Source organism: Echeneis naucrates, chromosome 10, assembly GCF_900963305.1.
Source record: "Echeneis naucrates chromosome 10, fEcheNa1.1, whole genome shotgun sequence".
NCBI classification, from domain to species: Eukaryota; Metazoa; Chordata; class Actinopteri; order Carangiformes; family Echeneidae; genus Echeneis; species Echeneis naucrates.
This window is the reverse complement of record NC_042520.1, coordinates 15,598,632-15,620,614: the sequence shown is the minus strand read 5'-3', so window position 1 is coordinate 15,620,614 and position 21,983 is coordinate 15,598,632. Positions and strand designations below refer to the sequence as shown.

Here is a 21,983-nt window from a genome sequence, read left to right as displayed (position 1 = left end):
GACAAAACAAGCTCCTAAATAAAGAGGAGAAACTATCTTGATGTTTTGATCAAGCTAGAAAATAATATGAAATTTAACACATTTAAAGCATTTTTATGTGGTATTGTCATAATCAAAAAACAACTGCTGATATTTAAGTTTGCTGTTTAATAAGGTCCACTGATGGTGATCGTAGAATACTGCAAATATGGGAATCTGTCCAACTTCCTACGAGCCAAGAGAGAGTTCTTCCTCCCATACAGGGTATGAAAGCTGGAGCAGTTTCTGCTCTTTTGTATATGTGTTACTGTGATAACGTGACAGAATCATCAGAAATGTATATATACATTTTCAGGTTGTATATTTTCTGTTTCCTTTATTGAACACGAGCAACCAACTAAAACTTTTTATTTATTTATTTATTTAGTATTGATTTTGTAGATGATGCATTAAATTGTTTCCTTACTTAGGATCGCTCTCCAAAAACCCAGAGCCAGGTTAGAAGGATGATTGAAGCCGGTCAGATGGATCAAAGAGTTCATCAGCCGCCTTCTCCCTGCTCGTTCCGGCTCACCAGTCCTCAGAGTCAGTCAGCTAATGCATCAAATCCCAGTCCTGCTGTGGAGAAAAGTGGGCCTTTTCTGATACACAAGTTATTTCACTCCTCATCAAGCTATAAATGTGGCTTAATTTCTCATCCTCTTCCTCTCCTTGGGTGTTCGCCTGCTCTCGTTCGCTCTCCAGTGGAGGACTTGTGGAAAACACCTCTGACGATAGAAGATTTAATTTGCTACAGTTTTCAGGTGGCTCGTGGGATGGACTTCCTGGCCTCCAGAAAGGTTAATTGTGAACATTATAAATGCAGTTTGTGAATTGTATTTATAATGCATTTATCATCTTTTCAGTCCTTTGTGCTTCTTGATTAGCCACGTGAGGTTTTATATCTGGAGCTGGGCGTACACTAATTCACACATGAAAACTTCAATCCCATTTTTATTGCTTTTTCCGTACTGCAATTACAATGAAAAGAATGAGGCACACAGTTTCTAACTGTCCAAGGCAGGGGTGGAATGAAAATTTTGATTAGTTAATATTTAACACATAAAGCATCAATAATATTAAAAAAGGTTTTAGACATTCCCAGACAAGAGTTTCATTTTAAGAACTCAGCATCAGAACTCATCGTCAGCCTGAAATAAAAAATATTCTCCCATACATGCAAGCATGGAAAGGATCTATATTGGAATAAAATTAAGTTAGTACCAGAGAATATAAATCTAATCTGGCCAAATTGCTACATATTATATAAATTCTACATAAAATTATAGTAGAGAAGGTATAATTGCTCCTTTTTAAATACAAAGTGTATCAAAAGACTATATAAAAAAGGGTTGCTCATCAGGTTTAACCCACTGAGAACTTTTAGATGAATCTGTAGCTCTGGCCAAATAAGACAGCTATTTTTAGGGGTGTTTTGTTTACCATATAAACTTTCAGGTGATGACATGGAGATCAGAGAGTCACAGTTTTGTGACTGCTGTTGGATCCTCTTGCAGCGATTACACAGAGCCCAGTCTGGCTATGACACAGTCCAGTCCTGGTCAAACAGACTGCCTCAGAGGCATACTGGCACACACAAGAGAAAGGTTTTAGTTCAACAGATCATTAAAGATGACATCATGCTCCAACATGTGTCTGTCAAGCTGTAATTCAGAGCAGAGAACATGCATGCTAGCATTCCTATAAAGGTGATGATGATCATTGGCTGTGTGTGTATCTGCAGTGTATCCACAGAGACCTGGCAGCCCGGAACATTCTCCTGTCAGAGAACAACATCGTGAAGATCTGTGACTTTGGCCTGGCCCGAGACATATACAAAGACCCAGACTACGTCAGGAAAGGCAATGTATGGCATCCTCACACTCACTCCACTGTAGACTTAGGCTCCTGGGTTTATTATCCATCTCCATCTACAATTAGATCATTAAGGTCCTTATTTTGTTGTTTTAAACCACCCACATTGATTACCTCTAAAGATAGGTGCCGTTTCTGTTTATGTAGCTGTCTTGTAATATGTTTTTAATGTTCTCATAGGCCCGTCTGCCTTTAAAATGGATGGCTCCGGAGAGCATTTTTGACAAAGTGTACACCAGCCAGAGTGATGTGTGGTCTTTTGGAGTGCTCCTCTGGGAAATCTTTTCACTCGGTAAAGACAATTCAAAGAACCTTCATTTCATCGGTTCTTAACAAAATCATGTATAGAAATTAAATTCTTTGAAAAGTATTCAGGAGTATATTATCTGTGAGCTTGTAAAAGTAGAGAGACTCTTCATGAATGTTTCTATTCTTGATCCGTTAAAAAGGCTCCATCTTCCTTTATCTCTCCACCCTCAGGTGCGTCTCCGTATCCGGGGGTTCAGATTGACGAGGACTTCTGCAAACGACTGAAAGACGGCGTCAGGATGAGAGCACCAGAAACAGCCTCCCCTGAAATGTAAGCGTGAACTTAAATTTATTCTCCCTCTCAGTAATAAGTAGTCAATATATTATTGAGTCAGGAAGGACAAACATTTAAGTGTTGTCCTTGTTGTTATGATGCTGCCCTCTCCTGTTAGATATGGCATCATGCTGGCCTGCTGGCAGGGTGAACCCAAAGAAAGACCAACCTTTCCTTCTCTGATGCAAATCCTGGGAGACCTGCTGCAAGACAACAGTCTACCTGCAAGTGCACTGCTCCAGAGATATTCATCCTAGGAAGTTATGTTTTAGCTCTATATTTGTGAATATTATTCAGGTCTTGATCAAAATCTTATTTGCTTTTGCCTCAGGATGGGAAGGATTATATCCCACTGAATCGCTCACAGAGCTCAGAAGATGATGGTTTCTCACAGGCCTCATCACGGCCACCGTCTGAAGAGGAGCTCAGACTGGCTTGCAACACACTACCCACCAGGTACTCCTGAATCCTGTATCCTCACTACTGTAAAAATGAAGGAATAAAGCTGAGATACCAAACAAACCACACATATGCACAATTATTTCTTTTTTTTTTTTTTTTTTGCATTAAGAAACTGCCCAATATGAATCAAAGTACTAATATCCTGTACTGTTTTAATCTGAATGTGCCAGGATGCTCATTTGGTTTAACATGCAAATCTCTTTCCATCCTGAGCAGATATTACAACTGCGTGCCCTTTGCTGGCTGTGTCTTTGTGGGGCCCTCGAAAATATACAAACCCAGAGTGAAGACATTTGAAGAGCTGCCCCTGGAGATCCACCAACAGAAAGCTCAACAGGTAAGCTCTTTATCTACTCATCAAAGGAACGTGAACCGGCTGGTGACTGAATAACAACATCAATGGGGACAGCTAAAAGTTAATTCACATGATGTGAAACTGTCTCTCTCCAGGATAACCAGACAGACAGCGGGATGGTCCTGGCCTCTGAAGAATTTGAGAGAATTGAACACAAGCACAGTGGCACCACCTCAAAAAGGTTGATCACCCAAAAGCATTGATGCATGTTACTGTCTAAAACTGAAACAAACGTGCAGTGAGTGTCTGGACTGCAGTGCACTTAGTCCTTATGGGGACGTCATGCATTTTAGAGCCAAATGAAAACAGTCATCCTCTCGAGCTTGGAAATGTATAGCGTGGTATCACCCCTCCGCCTTATGAGCGAAACTACACTAGATTTGCGAAGGAGGAACACGTCGGCAGTGTCTTAACTCAGGCATAGATAAGTAAGCAAAAGTCTGAGTCATGAAAAAGAAGGGACTAAATTTGTTAAATACATTTAAGGGTGTATGGAAAAAAGATATTCTGAGAAAGGTCAAGAGATGAATAAGACGCATTCATCAAGTAACTGACTCCTACTTAAAGCAAAGAGCAGACGTAGAACAGCTCACAACAAAGCAACATCTCAAACAGGCGTATTATGAGCTATGCTGCACTGAACTGTACACTGTCATTTCGATAATTTTATTTTTCCCCCCCCGTTATTTGTTTTGTGTGTCTCCTCAGTCGTGTAGGCAGCAGCAGCAGCACAGAGCCCCTGACAGCATCCCATGTTTCCTTGGGTCAAAGCAGCCGCGCCACCAGCTCTGTGCATCGTCCCAACTTTTTCAGCCAGCTGTCAGGGCAGACCTTCTACAACAACGAGTATGGACATCTGTCCGAGGACGGTTTCTGCGACTTCTTCTCCTCCCCAGACGCCCCCTGCCTTGCTTCTTCCAACGTATAAATCTTATTAAAAGATGCGGCCTGAATATACAGAAGGGGTTTAAAAAAAAAAAAGTGGACAGCTCAGGTTGTGGGAGGTGTATAGGATTTAGTAACATTACAGTGTTGACATATAACTAATCATTTATGAATGCATATGACCAGAGTTGACCTCTACTCATCTCAATGTTCTGAATTTGTCTTCTCGGGCCGTCGCCTCAGCAGAGCTGTACGTGCCTGAAGTTCTTCTATCCAGCCACTGGGTGGCAGCAATACGACAAAAACAAACTGTATTTTCTATTCACATTTTATTTTTATCTTTTATGTAGAGAATATTTTTGCTCTATTTGTACAAATCATGACTCATTTTGGAAGAAATAAATAACTGTCTCTTCTCGCTCTTTGCTGTATGATTAATATGAACGTGCAGCTGTCATTACTTTGTAAAGTGCAGGATTTTAAATGGACATTTGAATTTATCATCAGCCTACAGCCAAACTCTGATGATGATCCTTGGAGTTAGGGAGAAATTGATGCACGCCACCATGAACAAGGAATAAGTGACTGAGGTAACTAAGAGAGGTGTAGGTGAATGAAGGAGTGAGTCACAGTGAGCATCTCTTATCAGATCTGGACGCAAGCATGATGACAGCGGTGACAGCTTAATACGCTTACACACACAGACATCACAAATGGCCACCTGAAGGCTGCTGATTGTGACTGCCAACTCATAAATGAGCAGTGTTCAAAGTCCACTTCATACAGCCACAATTACAGCCACCGCTGCCGAGTCATGAAATCTATTTCTATGAGTAACTTATAAGGCCACAGAGATTACATTACATTAAACTTCAAATCCCTTTGTCATAATAGATGATTGAGCAGATAATATCAATATTAACATTGGTAAAAAGGTGGCAAGTTAAAAGTAAGCAAAAGACATGAAGTGTTCAACAGTGTCTCTATGATACCTTTACTTGAGGAACACATAGCGTTACAGATTAATTTGAGACACAACAGGAAGTGGATGACCTTTACAGAAGAAAGACCAGTTCTGAGGGCTGGTGATCATCACAGTCCTTGATCAGAGACGCTGTGGTAACAATAGTAGAAAAAGAAAAATAATGACCAAAGAGGGAAAAACATCTTGGCCTATATATTCTCTCCTTACAAAACTGAACCTTCTTTACAAATTACAACTTCATCGAATAACAATCGGTAAACAAATTCAGGTACCGTGTTGTAACAATGTCTTGGTTAAAAAAAAAAAAAAATGGGTAATTGCAAACGAAAAACCCCAAATTACCGAAACATAATGAAGACCGTCAAATCTAGCACCTAGACTTTTACAGCGCTGATGGAATATTTGGTATAAATGAAAAGAAAGGTGAGCCTTCTCGTTGGGAAAACGCTAACTGCACTGATACTGTGAACCAACTGGTTTTAGTGGCAGCCACTGAAAAGATGAAACAATGAAGAGTTTGTGGTAACCCCTTTCGGTGGGACAGTTAACCCCCAGGCACACAGTTCGAATATTCAAGATAAAACAGCAGTATGGATGAAAAGACTCAAGTTGCTCGATAGAAAATATAGTTTAGTCTTTCAAGTTTATAGAAAAGAACACTTACTTCAAATAATCGGCCCCTGTTGCAGTACTGGGGAAATAAACTGTGGTTTCTGGTTGAGAAAGTAATTGGGCTGAAAGTGGAAAACAGTAAATAAAACATTGATTTCACCCCCTTCATTTAAATCATTAAATCTCTCAGCCATGATTTGAAAATGTCCATATGATTGAATACATGTGAAGTGCTCAGAAGTGTGTCACATGGAGCTTGGTCATTTCAAAATCTGTGACTATCGGCACAAATCTCAGCAATTTGCTTTTAAACTTCATTCTACAAAAATACCAGCTGCAGCCTTCTAAACACACATACTGGTTGATCCTGATGCACGGTTCTTTTGAATTCATTTCCACAGTAACAAAGAGCGTCCCTCTGCTGACGCTGAAGGCAGCGTCCACATGTCTGCAGAGCAGATGGGAGCCACAGAGGATCTCCGGTAACTCCGATGCAGCAGTGGCATGTTGCCCGGTAGTTAGATCCAGTGCTGGAGCCACTTCATTGGTCACGGTGATACAATCTCCACAAAGATGTGGGTTCAGGCAGAACTGAATTTAGCTATCAGGCTAGCAACTTTGCACTTATAAATAAAATGTGTTTTGGGGGTGGAGGGGGGGGGGGGGGGCTGTGGTGGGGGGGGGGGGGGGGGAGCAGAGCAGAGCAGAGGAGCGATCCTCATGACATTTTTCCTATCTGGATCTTCTTCCAGGCCTCTGAAGCGGTGAATATACAGGAGTCAATGATGCCTGCGACTGTGAACGTCCCTCCAACGATGGCACAGATCTAAAGAAAACAAGCCGTCCTGTCAGTTTTGGTGTTTCAGAGCTGTGATGTTTTCTTCTCTGGTTATAAATGGCTCAGCATCAGCTGGTTTTAATGACATTTCAGTCAAATAATACATTACACTGACACTTCAGTATGTGCCAGAGTCCAGTAAAGACTCCGTGCTGCCTGACTCACAATCTTAATCCATGACTCATAATCACGCTAAAGCACAGTCATGTTCACTCCGTGCCTTAAATCATGATGAACCTAAACAACACAAAAGACAAATGACAGTGTACACCTCTGACTGCATTATCAGTCAGCTGGAGATTTCCCTGATGAGGAGAAGAGGCAGAAAAAGCAGGAGATTTTCAAAGTAAAATGTCAAGAAACAAACAGCTCAGGAAGGTGCCGCTGGTTTATAGGTGTTGAAGTTTACAAAATGTTGAAATATGGGAGAAATAAAAAACGCTCTGACAAAGCCAGCTAACAAGTTATTTAACAGGTGACTACACATTGAGCAGATATCAAGCTTTTGCCTAGCACTCTCCTTTTGGCTCTGTTGTGGGTTTTTACTCTGCTCCTGTGAGAAATATCGACCTCCTTAGCTGCTACAAGTTCACTAAATTCCCAAGCTGCTCGCTAACTGTCTCTTTGTGGCCCGGACAGTCATGCATGGTGGGGTTCATGAGAAGCAGACAAGCTGAAGGCAACCAAAAAATTGTGGTCTGTAACAATAACACAATGAGGTGAGTGGAATAGAAATGCTGATTTCTAGCAGATTAGGTGTTTACTATGTTAAAACTTTCGGTCACAGCTGAAGTTATTAGACATTTATTTTAGAAAAACAGGAGCTATCCTTTGGACATCATTAATAAACAGAGCTATGCCACTGCTGGTCATCTCGTAGGCAGTTTTTAAAACCTGAATATCCTAACATTGACTGTTTCTCAGACTGAGAAAGACTTTGAATTTGCATTGATGTAAGACTTTTGGCCACAGGAATCAGTTTGTGTCAAATCTCAGAGGCGAATTGACTCACTGTTGTGATGAAGCGGTAGATGGGCTGTCTCCTCTCTGTGTACTTGACTGTGATCGGGCTCAGATCATATCTGAACCAGATGGCTGGTATGATCCTGCCCGTGTGGCTATAAGCAACATATTCCTGTGGGGGAGGAGAAAGAAAGGGAAAAAAAGAAAAACAAAAAATTTTTAATGTTTCTCGGACTCTGTGTCCTGTAAGGGATGGATTTCATCAGCACAGGAGCCCATTATCCCATTATGTTTTGAAAAAAAAAACAAAAAACTGGAGCAATCTGTAATTTAATTCCTATCCCTTGTGGTGTTCGTGATTCAGTACAGAATTGGTTACGTATATAGCCACTCAAAAATCATTAAAATGACTGCTCACCAAAAAATCTTGGCTGAATAAAACAGATGACGTGAGCGGGAGGAGGCTTCCATGAGTTTTGCGTTATTGTTAAATGATATGACAAAACCATGAATAAGATTCTATAAATCACCTCTCTGCTACATCAATCCATTACCTACAATAGTTTTGATGAGGATCGTACATTTATCATGGAAAAAACACTGCTGAGGTCAAGGCAGTGATGCCTGGAACTTTATTTATGTTTCTGAAATGAAGTTTTGGAATATTTTGCTCAGCTCCGCTTCCTCCCTGCTCCACAGCTGAGCTACACTTTTATTACTCCAAAATCCAAAACCCAGCTGTCCGTCAACACAGTTCCAGGAAGTGTGTTTATGGTTTGTTGACATCTAGGGAGCTTTTCCAGTCACCAGGAGTGAGCTTTCACTTCCGGGTGAGTGCACAAGTTAACACAGAGGTACGTTCTCAGGCCACATGTTGGGATGGTCACGCTGCTTCCATGACCGGCGCAAAAACAACATGACATAGTGGAATGATCAGATGGGAGGGGGAGAAAGGAAATGAGAGGTAATAGCCAGGATACAGCACCTTGTTGGCTACGGTGTACTGGTATGAGAACCTCTGTCTGCCTGACAGGTCTTCATACACTGTTGGAACAATCTTCAGTATGTAGTCATGGGAGGCCAGAGCTGGGGGAGAAAGAAAAGAAATTCAGTAACAAAATGTGTTTTCCACATCCAAAAATGGATGTAGCTCTGCCCATGATGCAACTGACTGAAGCATTTCTACTGTCAATGCAGTGTCAGCTGTTTGAATCAAGTTTCCACTGGGGGCGGGTTCAATAGCCGTCCACTAGGTGTCCCATTTCATTGCATCACGCGAGCTGGCCTTACATAAATGTCACATAGTGGTCTGGATGAGTACATGTGCAGTGCGCATACGTACGATTAGATGATAGTCTGTCAGCCCCTCCTAATGCGTTGAAAGCTCCCTGTACTTTTTGGACCTGCGTGACAAAAGATCTGTGTTTAACCTTAAAACTTCACATCTTGCCAAGTTTTCCAGGTGAGCTTTTGTGTGTCACCACCTGAAGCTTTTCCCCAAAGGCCAGCTTGTGGATGATGTGCGTCATGTCAGGGTTTTGGGGCTGTGCCGTAGCGCTGTGTGTGGAAACGTGGAAGTTTCCTGGTACCTGAAAATACACACACACAAACACAAGCACCAACAGCACATTTAGTTAACTGATGACAAAGTCTGAATGATTCTCTCAGTTGGAAACTAAATGGTCCTTCCCTCCGGAAGAAAAATTTCTACATTTTAACACATTTCACACATTTCCATTTCTTCCACGAGCAAGAGTGTTAAATGTACAACTAGTGGGTTAATCATTTTAACGCAATGGAAAGGCTGACGTAGAAAATGGTGGTAGGACAAATAGGGCTTCACAGGGCCCAGAACGCAGTATGAGGTCAGGTGTAACTGAATCCCCGGGCTCTTCCATTTAGCATAACTCAATTTAGACTGGAGAAGGAAGAGATTTGCCACATTGGACTCAGATGGGGGATCAGACTATGTTTAACTCGAGCGCAACACAAATACACAACATACAGTCTGAGAGCTCAGGTCTGACAGAAACTCTGATCTGGTCCATTGTAATTACCGAACAGGAAAAGGCAGACATTTTCCATTCCCTGAGGGGAATCGTTCACTTAAAACAACTAATGTGTGAATACATTTGTTAGACCTTACTTTGTTGATGGTGAACTCTCCCTCAAAGCGGCAGCCATCACCCTGATTGAGAGGAACCTTCATCGAATTGTCAATGTGACCAACCTCGTGGCGGCCCATCTCATCCTGGATGTCCAAACCAACCACTGAAAAAAAATAAACAAATGCACAAAAGAGAAAAGTCAAACCAACAAACAATAGGAAAGAATTTCAACAGAAATATTGCATATTACACATTTTCTTGTGCTGGTTGCACAATCTATAATTTAAAATAAATGATACATATTAGCTTTGGATTGTCTAAAAAATGCCCATAAACACTTTAAAGTATTTCTTAGAGACAAAAATTTGAACTCTCTTTGAGTTACAGTAAAATTAAAGAAAAACCTTAATTGCAAGTTAATCCATGGGCATCATTACAGACAAAACAAATTCTGGAAAGATGTCTCCATTTTCTCATGGGATGTTTATAGCGTGAACTATTCATTGGTTATTTAAAGCCATTATGATTTGCCGATAATGAAAACAAGAATTAGCAGCAGCATTATTTTTTTGACTAGCTGGAGAAAGAGAAAGATTTTGAATATCACAATAGTGTGGTCCACAAAGTAAACACACAAAGTCCAAACAGACCACCTATCCTGCCAGTTGCCCTCTCCCTTCTGTGTTTTTCCATTTACACTTGTACAACACTCCCCCACCGCCCCTCCTCTCCCCTGCAGGCAGACGTGCATTGGCACACTGGCAGTGGACTATTTTCAGAGGCGGCCTGTGCTGTGTGCTGGCCAGCAGAGCAGAGAGGGATGTCTGCTCTAAAACCTCAACACACTGTCTGTCTGACCTTTGACATTCAAGACAATTTTTATGCCCCCACAGCACCTCCAACTCTCTCCACATCTCAAAATACAGCACACAGTGCGAGTGTGAGTGAGAGTGAGAGCTGGCTGTTTCTCCTTTTTAAGACACTTAAGAGTGGAAGTCTCTTCATTTAAAGAAGGTGGGTGGTGCTATTATGAGGGTATTGCATGCAGTTCTGCTTTTCCATTAAGTAACAAATCAAGACCTGGCTACCCCTAAAGGTCAGAGGAGAAAAAGAGTGTTTAACTCTGAAGCAGCAGCGTAACGCAGAGGAGGCAAATATTAAAAGGAGATGGTGTGCCAGCCTTTCCATGGTGAGAATGATTTCTCTTTGCGCCTGCATTTGTAAGGGACGACCACCTGTTTGGAGGTGGGGAAAATAAACTGCATTAACTTTGAGGTGACATGTAAGAGGCCTCCACATTTTAGACAAGAAAAAGTGTAAATTCTGCAAATAAACAAAACCACCATGCATACAATCATCAAGAGTTTTAACTGGAAGGGGCAGGGGACAGCTTTTGTTTAGGCAGGCCATGGGCATCTCGATTGTCTAAACACATGGCTGGCAGATGTGTGTCGGTATGCCAAGGCCTCACTCGCTGAAATCTGGACATCATTTTTCACACAAGTATTTATTGGCTTTGCCATTTTTGGATATCGCTTGAACTACATGGATGTGTGCGTCTTCTATGCTGCTAGAGTTGCACCGCTGTGTGTGAGTGTTCATGTTTGCGTGTGAGAGATTTGTCATTGGACATAGTTTCTGAAGGGAGTCATGGGGAGCAAATAACCAGTGACTGTTCTCTGTCCTGGCACTCCTCAACCGTCCTGCCCTCCTCTCTGCCATCCGAGTACAGTAGACTTCATGTAAAACTCATGTTATGACAGTGTGGCAGCACAACATCAAACATTGACGAGACAGAGAAGAGATTTGGATAAAGTCTTGTGTTATCTAGTAGCCACCCACAATACAACAGGGTAAACAAATCATTGTTACCTCAGAGTCCATTTTTATACTGAGAGTTAATTTATCTTTTGCCAGCATTTAGTGTTATACGATAGGGTGGTGCTAACAGAGAGGAAAACAAACTTTAAAAACAGATGAAAAACGACATAAGCAGGAAGAGCAATGAGGAGAAACTGAGTTATACAGATGTATATATATATATTATATATGTATATACTCACAATCACAGTGTAAGTTTGGCAAACTGATGTTTAAACTCACATCTATCTTCCCACCACTGTCTTTATCAGGATCATCCACATATAGTTCATTTACTCTGTAACAGGCAGAAAAAAGAAACAGGATTAGATGAGCTGAAACTTCTAATTGGAGGGAGGAAAGTCAATTTGACAAAGAAAAAGACTATGTTCTGATAACATGCCTTTAGCACACTTTAAGTGTTAAGGATTCATCTCCTGCCAAATTGCACGCAAAAGGAGTATTTGTTTATCTCCGTAAGTGTAATTTCCTTCCTGTCACACCATCCCCCCCAAGCCAACCCTCATTACACGCTGCCAGGAGGCTGACACATTAACAAAGCCAATATCCTGAGAGAAGATTGACTCCATCTATTGGTTACAACACAGGCTGGGCTGAATACGTCATAATGAAGGCAATGACATTCATGATTAACTTCCTGTCTTTCCAATGGCAGGTCATGTGCCTGTGTGGCTACACAGGTGACTGCCCCGGGGTGAATGTCAGCTACAGGGGGAAGGGTCTGTGGATGGTGTTCATACTCACATTTCAGTGGCTATGAAACCCGTCAGCTCAGACAGGAACAGGAAAAGTATGAAGACACAGCAGAGAATGGAAACTGTGCAAAGAGGAAGAAAGTTAGAATGAGGACTTTTGTGTCAAGTTAAGTAACTGATGATTTTACGTATGACACTTTGAGAAATTATGCAAACAACATGAGTAGAGATGGTCCAGCCTTGGGGGAAGGCTGACATTAATGAAATCAGAGCAGTCATAAAAAAAAAAAAAAAGGTCCTGTAATCGCTGTTTTACTGGCAGCGTTAAACCTGCCATTACTAAAATATTCCATAAACCTGCAGGCTTTTTAAGACCCTCTTACACTAATTACACATTAAATACCAGCACAACAGGCAGTTATTAAAGCATATCTGCTTTGAGAGCGGTGAGCTCATGCTATTTAAGTCCTTTTGCGTTTCTTTAGACAAACTTCACACAATCACAAAGTTCAAAAAAGGCCCCAAAAAAAAGGTTTACAGTGAAGTAATTACCTAATGGGCCAGATCAGGGGCATTAGCCTGAAACATTAAGCATTTTGTTTAAATCAAGCCAAAATAAAGTCTGAGTTTAAAAGAAGAAGCTGTTTCATTTTATGTGTCAAACTTATCAGGCAAAGGGTCGCATAAAGCCATTACGTGTTTACTAAAATAAATAAGAAGGGGACTGAAGTGCGTCTGTGCTTCTGTGGTTTATCTGGTACAGGGAGAGTCTCAGCCAGAAACTTCTCACTCAGCAGGTGAGGCATGTTTACATGACAACCATCTCCAAGGATCAGAGAGTCACATGACCTTGTGGTCGTCAGCACGTCACAGCCAAACTTATGGTTGGCAGAGGCTTTACACAAGGTAATGTTTAACCAACAAACAACAGGGAGCGTCGCTATGACACATAGCTCACTAATTCAGGTTCATATAAAGACGTGTATAGTAACTCCTGAGCTTCAAAGGGTGCAATACTGGAAGGGGATTACTAAAGATGATTGTAATGGACTGCTGCTGATTTAAACTTCAATAGCTCTACAGTGAAAATAGTGATAGTGGAAAAGACTTAGAGAGACCTTTAGTTGTTTTTTCAGTTAAACAGTAGCTCATCCTTCACGGTCCTCAAACATGAAATGAAATAAATGCAAAAGCTGCTTCATTCTGACAGAAAGGCAGCTATATTTTCTGAGAGCTCTGACGCATAGAATCGGATACAATAACACCGTGAATCAGACTGAGACACATGAAACTTGCCCTATATTTCACATGTTCTACTTTGCCCAAAGCTCATTCAACCCAAACTGCAGAAGTGGGACAAATATACATTTGATACACAACAAATTAGATAAACATCAGATACATTATGCTCGAAGTGTGAAGGATGACGGAGAAACCACTGTGATAAAAACAGACTTACTGTCCAAAGTAAACACCATAAAAATATAACCCAAAAGGTATTTGGCCCTAAAACTAAACAAAAGCACTCTGGTTCAAATATTTGGCCTTTTGTGAAAAGACAGAGTTGGTCCCTGGTTGCCTCTGAACCGGTCAAACCAAAATGTAAGTCGAGCAGCTATTGGTGAAGCATTATAGTTGTCAAACTTCCAAATGAACCAGGTGCACCTAAGCCTAGACAGAGGACAGTGACAGGAAGGGAGGCAACTCCACACAGGAAGAACTTCCATCCATTTCCTCAGAGATGGAAACTGCACGTACATCTTTAGCAAAGTCACTCTCTTCCCCTGTCATCCAGGAAGGTGTGTATAATCTGAGTAAAACCCAAAGCATTGTTTATGTACTCTGTCATCAAGGAGCCATATTGGGTCACTGAATAACTACAAAAAAAAAAAAGATTGAAGAGTGAATAATCATTACTATCCCTGATTGCGAAATGACTTGTCACTGACAAGTGGCCAGCACATGCTCTGACAGGAACATCCATTAGATTGTGACTGATGCCTTCTCAGGTGCCTCGGAGCATGTTCATTAACATTCCTACCATACGAGTTGTGCTAAAACAGGTGCTAGCCATTGGCTGACGCTGTCTTTCCTGTAACAGGCAGGTACTTGAATAGCAGCTGTCATCTCCTCCCTTTCCACTGAAAGGTGACAGGTATCTCATTGCTTACATTCTCAGGGCCAGCGTGCATCTAAACATGTCTGCTAAGTCATTTGTTACCGGCATTTTAAAGGCACAGGGTTGCAGGAAGGTCTGCTTGATTTTGTTTTGTAAAAAAATAAAATAAAATAAAACACCAAGCATTTACCATATTGAAACTTTACAATTAAATGTTCCTAGTACTCAATTTGAGACTTGTAAGAAAGTGGAGATGCTGGGAAAAAAAAAAAAAATAAGCATGACAGAAATGCTTCATAGAACAGTTTGAAATCTTTTCTACACTTGCTTTTTTGGTAGCAAAAGGTGAAACTATAATTCCAAAGCTGTGGTTTTAATATGAAGTTACAGCCCGTAGCTTGAACAAATCTTTTTCATTAACTTTCAGCGACTTTTGAAAGAAAATAAGGACTTCGGAAATGAAAGTCCAGTGCATTGAACCAAATCTGGAAATCTTACTATTTACAGAAGGTACATTTCCAAATACAAAAAAACTGAAACCTGATTACTCAACATTAAAAAAAGGAAGAACAGAGCCAGGGGGTGAATAACTACTCACTGAAGGCTCCTGTGTATGTGGGCTGTGTGAGATCTTTTGGCACCTTCCTGTAGATATCAAATCTGAGGAGAGACAGGGAGAGAAAGAAACAAAAAAAAAGGGGAAGAACTGGTGAGAAAAAAAAGCAAATGTAAACAGTACGTGCTGAGAAAAGAATCACATTGTGTACCCGGCAGGCTGTGTGATATTACAGAAGAGTGGTGGAATGTTAGTTGTGGACCAACGCCATTACACATAACAGGTCGAGACAGCCAGCCAGGCCCAACACACACACGAAAACAGGGTTACACCTCTTCCTTTGAATGTGTACTCTATAATTCTGACCTGACCCCAAGGAAAGGTCTCTCATACTCTGTATGAACACAGCAAAACACAAAGCCAACATAAACAAACAAAGACACACCGAGGAACACACAGATGAATATAAACACAGCCATTAAAAAAAGGAAACTACTGTACTAACTACTTAAGATTATCAAATTAAATTGATAGAGCTTCTGAGCAGTCAGAGGGACAACACCAGTGTGTTGTGAAGGATTCAGTTTAGATTTATTCTTGTGTAAATTTTCAACTTAGCATTTTAGTATCAAGTTGAGGAGAAAAATGAATTGTATGTAAATCTGTGAATCAGGAGCGGAGGAGGATCATTACCACCTGACACAACCAACTCTGGTCTTGTGAAATACTGTTGTTGCCTATTTGGGGAGCTGAGGAGGGGGAAAAACTACTCAACACCAAAACTATTCAGGTTCATGAGTTCTTTCACATGTCCTTTTTGGGCAGTGAAACATTTTTCGACCCCAAACTCTTTGTCGCTGACTTCTCAAATCCCACCCACTCTCCCTTCTCATCTCCTTCTGTACGCCCTTCTTTTCTCTCACTCTCTCCTTCTAAAACATTTACAACTCTTCACATTCTTCCCTCCAGAGCTGCCAGAGAAATAATTACAGCTGATGCTAAGCAGGGTGGGGGGGCTTCCTGTACAGCTCTGACCCTGCTGCTTCTCTTGTTGCGCCACAATTCCTGTGTCCTCAGGATCCTGAAGACCGCAGCCAGCTTCCTTTCATCTCCCTCCCGCTGCAATCCACATCAGCCTAAAACTTCCTGCGCCAATGTCCCATTAGTATTAGGTCACTGTGCAATAATAGGTGGCCCGACAGGCTATACAGGGCAGACAGCATGGAGAGTAGGCTGGGAGGGGTCGCCTGTATCAGGATCAAAATAACTTCTACACAAGCACACTTCCTAAAGGTTGAGCCTTATGTGCAGAGTCTCCATCCTCACATCCTCTCCACCCAGCCACAGGGCTCGACTCCCGAGACAACCAGACAGGTGGAGCGCAGTGAAAACCTTGAAACTCAAGTTTTGATGATTTCCATCTTCATGAGCTCAGATCAAGGATAAAACCCCTCCCTGGGTTCCCCAGTGAGGAGAAAAAAAAAAAACATACCCTACGTTACTTAGGAAACTTTGTCAACTTTCTTTGTTTAAACTCCAAACCGCATTTGTGGTCAAAGCGGTCAAAAAAGAAACAAGAAGCATTTGTTGAATGGCACATTGGTTGCCAAGAGATGTGAAATCTCACAGTGTCAGCTCAATGAAAGGCAACAGAAATGGTCTAAGTAGCCACTGATTATTTCATATTACTAAAATACTCATGTTCAAACTACATCACAAAGACATGACACCAGTGACAACACAGGGTTGTTAATACTTCCAGCAATCCTCATTTCTAGCTGTATTTAACTATTGTCACATGAATCAAATGTAATTTTAGTGAGTAAAGACACAAAATCTCACTCAAGAGTGGTCACTCATTGAAATTGATGCTACATGCTAGCTGTAAATAGTGTCAGATGAGCACCCTGGATATATCTGAACACAGGGACAGAGTCATACTCTAAATTAAGAGTTGGAATTGGGAAGATTATGTTTAAAATGGCACTCCAGCGGTATGGTAGATATTGGTTTAATATTTATTTAAATAGTCAAAGTAATGCGATATGGGTGGCCTCCCACCCCAGTAGTCTAAAACAAAAACTGTGTAACCAGATAGTTCACTGATTATAGCATCAACTGGGATCACGTGAAAACACACAAAGCTGGAGATCTGGTGCATTAACACAGTCACACGCCCTAAAAATGGTACTGCGTGACTACCAGGATGTAAAAAATTTATTTCAAATCCAACAATTTACTTTATTTAGGGTGATTTTATGAAGTTGACATCTGTTATGTTGGTTGTATTGAAAATAGCTATGCAATAATTCTGGATGCAATCGACTTTACAAGGTTGCAATTGAGCAATTTGGTGGGGCAACATTTGAACCATACCATAAAGTTTTATACAGATCATTTATAATGTAAATCAAGAAAACCCAAAAGTTATGATCTTATGATCCTCTGTTTTGTAAAAAGAAATGTTCAATTCAGTCTTTCTAATTAAAGCAATAATACATGATTTTAAACTGATTTGTTTTCCTTCATAAAAAAAAAAAGTTAAAGTTAAATTAAATGTAAATAAGACTGAAATGTTCATAGCAGTACATTTAGACAGGCCAACAACACCACAAATAGATTTAGGTGGACTGGTTTTAGTCTGAATGACTGTTTCACATTATTTCCTCAGCACAGAACACTTTGTATTCATGAATATTAATAGTCACTCTTGAGAGTTCACCTCTTGGTCTAACACTGACTTTGGTAATTTCCTGAATTGCAATCAACACATCTCCCTCTGTCACTTCACACTGCCCAGTCATCTGTAAAACGGATGGATGCTTTGAGGACATAGTGTACCAGAATCTCTTTGTTGCCACCACGAAGTGAAAGCACAGAGCCGCTTTTCAGGGAAGGGTATCGTATGAAATTAACCACATCTCGCAAATGAGTGACAATGAGTCAGGGTTTCATTTGCAATAATCGGCCCCTAGCCTCAATGTTTTCTTCTCACTTGTGATCAACTCACATAGGTCAACTGTGTATGTAGGTTTCTGTTGAAGTCATCAACAGGAAGTATCAACAAACAACAAACGGTGGCCGAACACTGTCAAGACTAACACATGTAATATCGATTGACATTGTCTGCACTCTGAAGAGCTATGTCATCAAGATCTAATCACGGCAGGAGCAATTCATCAGGAGGATCCAAACCAAGGCCGCCTATGTCAATAAATTACACAATTCTTGGGGTCAATTAAAAATGGGAGTAAAAGCCTCTCAGTTATTTTGTTGTTCATTCAGAGGAAAGATTGATCTGTCATTATGAAAAAGGTTATAAAACTAATAGTTGTCTTTGTAGAAACACAATTTAAAAGCAACATAAGTCATTAAATGTTTTTCAAATTGATCAGTTGTCTTCATATTAGGTAATGGATCAAGAAGGGAAGCTTCTCAGAACATGCATATTACATTTAATCTAGTCAAATGATTTCCAGTTACATATTGAAAAAGTAAATGAAGATAGAAATGAGTATAAAACAGTCCACAGCAATTACTGAGCTGGAGCATTTAAGGAGGGGTCTGAAAGGAAAACTGTGCTGATACTCACAAGGCAACAAAATCAATCATCTTATTGACAGACTGTTTAAGATGAAATTGCAATTCAAATAATCAGAATACATTTATTAGGGCAGTGCGGTGGCATAGTGGTTAGCGCTGTCACCCCACAATAAGAAGGTCATTGGTTTGGTTCCTGGCCTGGGGCCTTTCTGTGGGGAGTTTGCATGTTCTCCCCGTGCCTGCGTGGGTTTCCTCCTGGTCCTCCCACCGTCCAAAGACATCATGTTTGGGTTAGCTGCTGGCTCTAAATTTTCCGTAGGTCTGAGTGTGAGTGGTTGTTGGTCTCTGTCTATCTCTTTGTGTTGGCCCAGTGATGGACAGGCGACCTGTCTAGGGTGTTGCCCAGAACGTTGCCTGGGATTGGCTCCAGCATCCCCCATGACCCAGAAACGGAAAAGAGGTAGAAGATGGATGGATGAAATTAGTTAAATGCTGCTCTGATATATTATATACTACACTGAAGTTAACAGGCATGCAGGCTAACTCGGGCCCAAACACACCATCTAGTTACTTTTTCATCCAATATCCACTGTGGAGTCCCAGTCTGCCCTGAAGATGTGATCCTGCTCTGAGGGCGTATCATTAACTTGGGTCTTGTGAATAAAACAATGTTTGAAGCTCTTGGAAAAGCTGGTAAATAAACATGTGAATGTTTGCTAATTCATTCATTCATCTTCAACTGCTTTACCCATTTCCAGGTGCGGGGGGCGGCTGGAGCCAATCCCAGCTCACATTGAGAGAGGGCAGGGTCACCCCGAACAGGTCACCAGTTCATCACAGGGCCAACACACAGACAGAGACAAACTAATGTTTGTTCATGCCAATGCTAATCTTGTCTGTGTAGCAATAACAAAAGCTACAAATAGTTCATTTAGTGGAGGCTTAAACACAATATGAACAGGTAGATATGAATTGAACAATCAAACAGTTACTGAAACACACATCTAAAGTCTAATACTTGATTTATTGATGCCATAAAAACGGGATCAACGGATCATGACTTTAACAGATAACACTATCTATTTGAAAACATATATGGTCTTATAAAGCAGAGCCTTCTGGGAAGACATGCTATCCTAATCCTATCCTAAAGTATAATGTATGCAAACCTTTAAGGTTACACACTCATGTTGTTGACTAATCCACTGGTGTTTCTCACTGAGCAACACAACCAGTTAGTTGGTCAATTGAGCCATTTCCAGCTCTTGTAACAGCAGTTTTGTACGATCAAGTCAGTGAAGCATCTAAATAGGACATGACCATGTGATAACCCCCTGACATGATTACTATGACCATATCATCAGCCATCCAACACAGGACACCAATTACAAGTGTGATAGAGAGATTTTCCAGATGTTGTATGTTGGTGAATGAACTGGCCCATGTGATAGGACTGTGGTCTCTAAGAAATGTGATATCAACTGTGTTGTTGCCAGTTTGTGCATGGGCTAAAACTCATCATCAAAAACAGGAGCATTACCTCCTCAAACCCTTGTAATTTTAACTACATAATGATAGAGAACAGACAAAAACAGCAAATATTCACATGAGAGAATTGGCTAATGAATATTAGATAACAATATTTTTGGTCAACTAATAAATTAATTGACATTTTATTTGTGTGCCAGATTGATCAAAAGTAATATATTGAACATTTGGACCAGAATACCATCCAGATAACCTAATTAGAAATAAAATAAAACCAGAATAATAAAAATTGAATAGCTAAAGTAGCAAAAACTGTAATAAGAGTTGGCTCTAGGAGGGAGTGATGGATATTTATATTTTTCAGTGATATATTATTCAAGGTGAAAAAACTATGAAAGCTTAAAAAATATATATTTGACAAATGTAGCACTTTGGACTCTCATTTAAAGAATGAACTGGGTAGCAACAAGTCAGTATCTGTCACTGCCAAAGAGTATGAAGTTATCACTGTGCAAACATCTGGTCCTTTATTTTGATCAGGGTGTGCTCTATTGACAGTTTCACTGGCCTGGAAGGTGTGACTATTAGTTCTGTGCTAATATGTACATCAATGGATTAGGGGACTGGCCCTGAAGCACCTACAGTCAGACGTGTTTCTGATCACCTCCAGTCAGACGTATTTCTGATCACCTCCAGTCAGACGTATTTCTGATCACCTCCAGTCAGACGTATTTCTGATCACCTACAGTCAGACGTGTTTCTGATCACCTACAGTCAGACGTGTTTCTGATCACCTACAGTCAGACGTATTTCTGATCACCTACAGTCAGACATATTTCTGATCACCTACGGTCAGACATATTTCTGATCACCTCCAGTCAGACGTATTTCTGATCACCTACGGTCAGACATATTTCTGATCATTTACAGTCAGACATATTTCTGATCACCTACGGTCAGACATATTTCTGATCACCTCCAGTCAGACGTATTTCTGATCACCTACGGTCAGACATATTTCTGATCATTTACAGTCAGACATATTTCTGATCACCTACAGTCAGACATATTTCTCATCACCTACAGTCAGACGCATTTCTGGTCAGATGTATCACTGTCTGTCTCTTTCCATGTATACCGCCTAATGATTCTGAATTAGGAACTTACTGATTTGCAAACAACACAAAAGTCGGTTTTGCCGATTATACCAAGCAGATGTGACACCACAGTGTTGACAATAACTATCACTGTACGTTGAGGCTACTAGTTTCAGGTCTTCTAAGTGTGAGGAAGATTTTGGAGGTCTGCCCATGCTCCAATAAAAATAAAATAATAAAACCCATCAACCCTACCCCCCCGTGACAATGTGGCCCATTCATGCCGGACGTGGAAGTGCACGGCTCCGCCGGGCCCCCCGCCCCCGCTGTCCCTCCGTACCTGCCCCCGGAGGAACAGAAGCCCCGTACTCACCTCCTAACATCGAAAGGCATGATGTTTGCACGTTTGGCGGGGAGGGGATTAGCAGGCAGAGCTACAAACAACAGGTCAGCCGCACAGCTTCGCTTCAACGCTACCGGTTGTTCATCGGTACCGGGCTGACGTCAGCTTAGGACGCTTTGCAAAAGCTGATTGGACGAGAGCTACTTCCGGTTCTCGGTGCTTCTACTTCCTCTCAGAGCCGCTCGGTTTTTTTTTTTTTTTTTGGTTTTTTTTTTGTGTGTATGATATAAAGAAAACACCTATTTTACTTATGTAATTTTAAATTGCTGGCAGAGGCTAAAGATTTGTGTTAGTTTAAAACTGTTTTCATAATATTTCGTTACAACACTATCTGACTACACTGTGGTTTGCATTCAGTTTTTATCAGCTGTTTAACACGTGAAACATTTAATATTTAATTTAATACAACATCTAATATAACATTTAATGGTTTCACACTGTGACATGATAATGAGCATGAGATTCTAAGGGCTGGTACTCAGTATTTTTTAACAAAGGAAATTAGTATCTTCTACCA

The 21,983-nt window shown here is 40.8% G+C and overlaps 2 protein-coding genes across 4 annotated transcripts in view; one reads left to right on the top strand and one right to left on the bottom strand.

The window, feature by feature from the left end:
- The window catches only part of flt4 (fms related receptor tyrosine kinase 4), a 38,579-nt gene extending 33,989 nt beyond the window's left edge, over positions 1-4,590 (top strand). The window contains exons 20-30 of one of the 2 annotated variants that reach the window (XM_029511761.1): positions 155-243; positions 450-564; positions 724-818; positions 1,763-1,885; positions 2,074-2,185; positions 2,374-2,473; positions 2,595-2,700; positions 2,808-2,932; positions 3,155-3,275; positions 3,389-3,474; positions 4,002-4,590. In XM_029511761.1, coding sequence (XP_029367621.1) covers positions 155-243; positions 450-564; positions 724-818; positions 1,763-1,885; positions 2,074-2,185; positions 2,374-2,473; positions 2,595-2,700; positions 2,808-2,932; positions 3,155-3,275; positions 3,389-3,474; positions 4,002-4,221 — 1,292 coding nt within the window. In that variant the 3' untranslated portion in view covers positions 4,222-4,590. Of the gene's footprint in view, positions 1-154; positions 244-449; positions 610-723; positions 819-1,762; positions 1,886-2,073; positions 2,186-2,373; positions 2,474-2,594; positions 2,701-2,807; positions 2,933-3,154; positions 3,276-3,388; positions 3,475-4,001 lie in introns of both variants that reach the window. The other variant, XM_029511760.1, reaches the window with a different exon arrangement.
- A 561-nt stretch (positions 4,591-5,151) lies between these two features.
- On the bottom strand, positions 5,152-21,567 carry ergic1 (endoplasmic reticulum-golgi intermediate compartment 1). 2 transcript variants are annotated; one of them, XM_029511763.1, is made up of 10 exons: positions 21,437-21,567; positions 14,978-15,039; positions 12,310-12,382; positions 11,748-11,842; positions 9,723-9,847; positions 9,061-9,165; positions 8,919-8,979; positions 8,562-8,662; positions 7,626-7,748; positions 5,152-6,601 (listed from the first exon to the last, which is right to left on the bottom strand). In XM_029511763.1, the coding sequence occupies exons 1-10, from the start codon at positions 21,454-21,456 to the stop codon at positions 6,494-6,496; spliced, it is 873 nt and encodes a 290-aa protein (XP_029367623.1). In that variant the 5' UTR covers positions 21,457-21,567; the 3' UTR covers positions 5,152-6,493. The 2 variants fall into 2 exon arrangements, with proteins under 2 accessions (XP_029367623.1, XP_029367624.1); XM_029511764.1 differs by lacking the exon at positions 14,978-15,039 and having other exon boundaries at positions 21,437-21,564.
- Positions 21,568-21,983: the final 416 nt, after the last annotated feature.